At 38.3% G+C, this 5,989-nt stretch overlaps 1 protein-coding gene across 1 annotated transcript; it reads right to left on the bottom strand.

Annotated features, from left to right (window-relative positions):
• Positions 1-264: 264 nt before the first annotated feature.
• Positions 265-5,989, bottom strand: LOC138963973 (mitochondrial import inner membrane translocase subunit Tim17-A-like). Its single transcript, XM_070335833.1, has 6 exons — positions 5,835-5,989; positions 5,205-5,268; positions 3,843-3,971; positions 3,338-3,373; positions 1,116-1,190; positions 265-721 (listed from the first exon to the last, which is right to left on the bottom strand). The coding sequence occupies exons 1-6, from the start codon at positions 5,892-5,894 to the stop codon at positions 636-638; spliced, it is 450 nt and encodes a 149-aa protein (XP_070191934.1). The 5' UTR covers positions 5,895-5,989; the 3' UTR covers positions 265-635.

Genomic DNA, 5,989 nt, shown 5'->3' with positions numbered 1-5,989 from the left:
CACACACACACACACACACACACGCACATACACCACGACCCTCGTTTCGATTCCCCCTCGATGTTAAAATATTTAGTCAAAACTTGACTAAATATAAAAACAAGCTTAGTAGCTTAGAAGTAATTTCAAATAGTAAATGGATAATCTAGCATGAAAACATGTGAATATCCAATATTTCAAAAATTACTGATATTAAAAACAGCTTCTGACTTGAAATCAGAAGGGGGATGCCTGCAGATCGTGTGAAAAGGACACACCCTGCTACATAAACAGATAAAACAAAATTCAGGTCGAAAGAAATGAGAGAAAACAGAGAAGTGAACCTAAAATATCCCCTCAGACTATGTTTTAAGAGTCTCTCCAACAGCAGTTATACATATCATCTTGGCTGAAATTTGAAGTTCATACTTCTCTCAAGTAGCAGTTGAAAACCTGAAAAAACATATAACTTGAAATTCCACCATCTCAGAAGAAGCTGTTTCGCCACTGTCCGTTGTTAATCACCATTCACTGCAGGTGTCCTTTACACATCACTTACACTAACACAGATTAACTCGGCTCACAGACCATATTTTTTTCTTTTCTATGCAAGGTAACTACCGAGTTCATTCTCCATGCGGCCTAGAATCCTCACGTCATTGATACTGCGTGGGTTGGTTGGCGAAGAATGAGGAGTTCTGTGAAGGGGGCTGTTGAGATGGATCTTCTGCCATGCGGTTGGCTGGAACACAAATAAAAGACGGTCAGAAGCAATTACCATGCTGTGTAATTAATATGACTTCTTTTTATAATGTTGGTTCGTTTGTGTATTTACTTCTCAAAGAAACCCACATGAAACACAGAAACCTTTGCTGGTAACAGCAAAGAACTATTTGAACACATCATTAAAGCCAGCATCAGTATTATGTAAATTCACGGAGGAAAAGATCTTCAGACGACAAGAGGAGAACAGTTAAAAAGAAAAATAATAACCATCTTTATCAGGTTGTAAAAAGTCATGCCCCCCCCCCCCCCCCAAGTAATCAAAAGTGAACAGAAAAAGAAAGAAGACAGGATGAAGGTAAAAGAATAAGGATAGGTAGAGGTAGAACTGTGCAGTCAAGCTATATGTATACCTGGATTGAACTGCTCTGCGGTGAACCTTGTGAACATGATGCCCATTCCCTCTATCAAGGCCAGAAGAACACCACCTGCACATACAGAATAAACTTTCTCCGTCTGTGCTGGTTCACTGCAAATACAGGGCTCCCAAAATGGTCTCCCTACATTCCATACACACTAGAGGCACAAACAAATGCACTAGAAACGAAGGGGGTCCAATGACGCACTAAAGTTAAAAAGCGCGAGTCCCAGGAAAACATAATTTTTTTCATACATGCCTACCGTTGGTACTGATGTAATGGTCTGCTAGTTTCCTTACAGAATAGACAAGAACGTACACTTGGATGTATTTTGAAGATGAGGAAAAGACCTGCCAGATCTCTACAGACGCAAATTTACAGAGTAGATCAAACTGATATGACAAATAACACTTTTGTGAAAGTTTCACAGGAACTGTCAACATTCTTCCCGCTTTAAGGATCCTCAAAAATTCTGCTGAGGACCCCCTAACAATTATAATTTGGGGTCCCAGGACACTAGCCTGACTAGGTAGAGGGTCAGTGGGGAGCCATGAAATAGAAAGAACTACTGTATGAACTCCAAGGCTACAGCCCCCACCCCTCTCCTTTTTTAAACATCACCCGCCGTGGCACAATTCTTTTTACATTTAGTCAAGTTTTGACTAAATGTTTTAACGTAGGGGGGGGATCGAGACGAGGGTGTGGTGTATGTGTGTGCATGTGTGTGTGTGTGTGTAGAGCGTTTCAGACTAAACTACTGGACCGATCTTTATGAAATTTGACATGAGAGTTCCTGGGAATGATATCCCCGGACGTTTTTTTCTTTTTTTCGATAAATGTCTTTGATGACGTCATATCCGGCTTTTTGTAAAGTTGAGGCGGCACTGTCACACCCTCATTTTTCAATCAAATTGATTGAAATTTTGGCCAAGCAATCTTCGACGAAGGCCGGACTTCGGTATTGCATTTCAGTTTGGTGGCTTAAAAATTAATTAATGACTTTGGTCATTAAAAATCTGAAAATTGTAAAAAAATAATTTTTTTTATAAAACGATCCAAATTTACGTTCATCTTATTCTTTATCATGTTCTGATTCCAAAAACATATAAATATGTTATATTTGGATTAAAAACAAGCTCTGAAAATTAAAAATATAAAAATTATGATCAAAATTGAATTTCCGAAATCGTTTCAAAAACTATTTCATCTTATTCCTTGTCGGTTCCTGATTCCAAAAACATATAGATATGATATGTTTCGATTAAAAACACGCTCAGAAAGTTAAAACGAAGAGAGGTACAGTGAAGCGTGCTATGAAGCACAGCGCAACCGCTGCCGCGCCAAACAGGCTCGCCACTTTCACTGCCTTTTGCACTAGCGGCGGACTACGTTCAGTTTCATTCTGTGAGTTCCACAGCTTGACTAAATGTAGTAATTTCGCCTTACGCGATTTGTTAATTCCTGGTTTCAAGAAGTGTCATATACTCCAATTGCTTCTGGATATTCATTTTTGTTTTTTTTGTTTTTGCCAAGCACATCATTGTGGGGCTTTTAATCAATAATATGCATCCGTCTACAATGTATCATCATTCATCCATCAACATTTATAATAATTATGTAAATGGCATACTCATTCTTTATAAAGCTTGTGACCAAAGAAAATTCCTGCTCACACAAGAAGTTATGGATATTATTATTATTATTATTATGGGGAGCTTATATAGCGCGAACCACAACTGTGCTCTCCGCACTTTACATATTAATTTCTGCCGTTTGAAATGGAATTTTTTACAGACAGACAGACAGACATTTTTTACACACAATATATAACGCATTCACATCGACCAGCAAACTTCAAGCCTATTAGGCGAACATTCACCTTTCACGGATATGTAGCAATTGCCTCGCACATAAATTAAATACCTATCACCCAAAGCCCTTGACATATATGAATTGATCCTGAAGGGGCAAGCAAAGGGATGCACACTGGCTTACCCACTTCAGCACTGAGAGTGAGAATCTAAAAGCTGCCAAGGGGTGGCAAATGGTATAACAGTCCTCAAGGGTCAAGGGAAACAACTCCTAGTCACTAGTGCTGCTTACCACAAGCCACTTACAAAACTATCCAAGTCTGTCAACAAATAATATCATGATCATCCTTCATGTGTGTTGAACAGAAAACTGGGAATATACATGTAACTTCCAGTTCTACTCACCGATGATAGCAGATCCAACCATTGCACCGGCTCCATCTGAAAATTCAAAATTCATGTTAATCTAGACAGGAATATAATTCCGAAATGTCACTGAACTGCAGTATTTCTTTGCCATTCAGTCTTTTTTTCTCAAAAGAGAAGCATATGATCAGGTCAACTCTGAGAGTTTTGTTTTCTTTAACATCAAAACTAACCGAGCAATCACACCTTTCACATCTATCAGGAATTTGCTATGCCTTTGTCATCAACTGTCTTGTGAACTGTTTATAAAAGCTGTCAAGTTTTTTTTTTTTAAACATGACAGTCTGGCCTGTGCACGGTAACGCTCTTCAACAATGTAACCAAAAACATCCAAACAAAAAGTTGAAACACACGGGCGCTCTCTGAAAAGGTGAAAACAAGTCAAACAATGTTGCAATCCATCCCCAAAAAGGCAACAAAAACATGCTTAGATTTAAGAATGGTTGCTCAAAATAAAGCCAATGAAAAATTAAATAAGACTCACTTCTGACTGACAAGATGGCACCAGTGAGAGCCCCACTTGTGATGGAGTTCCAGGGGTCCTCCTTCTTTCTGATGTACACTAACGAGCAGTCGATAGCCGAGAACAGACCACCCCACACAGCAAAGTTACCTGGAAAGACGTCAGTAAGACTCAGTTACAGGAACAGATGATACAATATTGAGAAAAGTAAAAGATGATCATTATGATGAATGTACAGTGGAAACCCCTTTTTAAGACCCCCCCCCCCCCCCCCCTTTAAGAACTTGCTTTTTCCCATTTAATGTTCATAACCTTTATAAATTTATTTTATGTTAAAGGTGGTCGTCTACATTTTTGCTTTTTTTCCCATAATCTTATGGTTAGATTTCGATAAAAAGTTTTGTCAGATGATGAAAGAACCATGGGGAAAAAAGTTATAGAAAAGAAAATATATGTAAATAAAGTTTTTACTTTTGGGTAGTGTCTCGGACACTTCCAATATTTTGTTTTCTGTTTGCTGAGAACATGTGCTTTGCCTAAAAATATCGACCAATCAAATTCATGTCACTATGCTGACAGCCAAACCCACACAATCACAGCAACAGTTTGACATTGGGTATTGGAGCGCTGTCCACGATTTTGTTTAAACGAACGAAATGCACGGTATTCGAGAGGAGTTTTGCCCTCGGCCATTTCCCAATTGGGATATCCTACTATGCTGGAATACTACAATGAATTTTCAAACGGCTACCCTTGCTTCGTCCTTCTTGATGGAGGGGGGGTGTATTGTTGATATGTGTAGGGAATAGACTCAGCATTTTAATGATCAAATGTCTATTTATGTATAAAAATGTAGACAAGGACTTTCTAAAAAAATTTTTTTTAGAAGTCTTAATTTTTTTGTTTTTATTGTACTCAGTAGCTTAAACAATCAAACGTCACAGTCTCGTGACATTGAGTTTGACAAATAAAATTGAATATGAACAGCCTAATTATAAAGTAAATAAATGTCTGTCCCACACAATTTACTGCATCATATTCCAACAAACCTACATTTCTAATCTTATTCCTCTTGTCAATGTGTGATAAATACATAGCAACACTACCAAACCTTAGTCAATCATACACAATGTGTGATAAATACATAGCAACACTACCAAACCTTTGTCTCGCTTGCAATATCACTGCCATGGCATGACACTTTCCCTACTTTGTTTCACTTTCAAGTTTCAAGCACATTGATTTACATTGTTTTACTTTCTGCCCCAGTCACTTTCCCTACAGTCATATTCACTGCTTCAAATACACACCAGAAAACATATATAAATCAGAGGCACCAGATTCAGATTTAAATTACGGTGTAGCAGTTATACACGCACTGACCTCCGACAATAGGGGCCCTCTCCTTCACTGCAATCATACTGCCAATCAGGCGCCTGTACTGACCCTGCAAACATCACATCACATCATCAAAATGAAAACCTGAGCTGTTCAGGTAACTAGCCAACAGCATTTCTGTTAGTTTTACCTCCTTCATTTGAGGTATAAGTCATGTAAAACAGAGACTATCTTAGATCAAAGGATCTGACACTGAAAACGCACAATAAAATCCCAAGCACAAAGGTTAAAGTGTCACCCTCAGCGAGACACTTTAAACCACGCCATGATGCTTCATGCTCACATCCTACTGTTTCAAAGCAAAACGTACTCTAACCGACAATGTGACATTGTCCATAATGCTATAAGAGACAAAATACTACAATGTTACAGATCTTGATGTCGAAACCCTGAAAAATCTCCTTTTGCATCACTTTTACTCTTTAAAGTCTTCAAATAAATTCTCGCAACCTATTCATTTACTGATTCAAAATACAAGCAAGCGTAGTCGCTTTTACAAAACCATACAAAGGTATTGGGAATGTACATATTTTTGACATCTCACACAGCACACAACTGCAAGTGTATAATTTATAAGTGTTTTGACGTATAGTGTTGTGAGATTTGAACACTTACACTGGGGGCATTTCTGTATCCTTTGATGGAGTGGAAGAAGGCCCCACCAATTGCTCCCATGGAGAAGGCACCACCGCAATCATCCACTATCCGCCATGGGCTGAAAATAACAACAATTAAAATTAATCAGTTACTAAATCATGTTCATTTTTACA

Source organism: Littorina saxatilis, linkage group LG4 (genome assembly GCF_037325665.1).
Source record: "Littorina saxatilis isolate snail1 linkage group LG4, US_GU_Lsax_2.0, whole genome shotgun sequence".
NCBI classification, from domain to species: domain Eukaryota; kingdom Metazoa; phylum Mollusca; class Gastropoda; order Littorinimorpha; family Littorinidae; genus Littorina; species Littorina saxatilis.
This window is presented reverse-complemented; position numbering and strand designations above follow the sequence as displayed.

Coding starts and splice junctions, on each gene's coding strand:
- LOC138963973 (XM_070335833.1), bottom strand. CDS start 5,894: ATGGGAGCAATTGGTGGGGCCTTCTTCCACTCCATCAAAGGATACAGA. Junction 5,269..5,834: donor GATACAGAAATGCCCCCAGT/GTAAGTGTTCAA, acceptor TGATGTTTGCAG/GGTCAGTACAGGCGCCTGAT. Junction 3,972..5,204: donor GAGGGCCCCTATTGTCGGAG/GTCAGTGCGTGT, acceptor ACGTCTTTCCAG/GTAACTTTGCTGTGTGGGGT.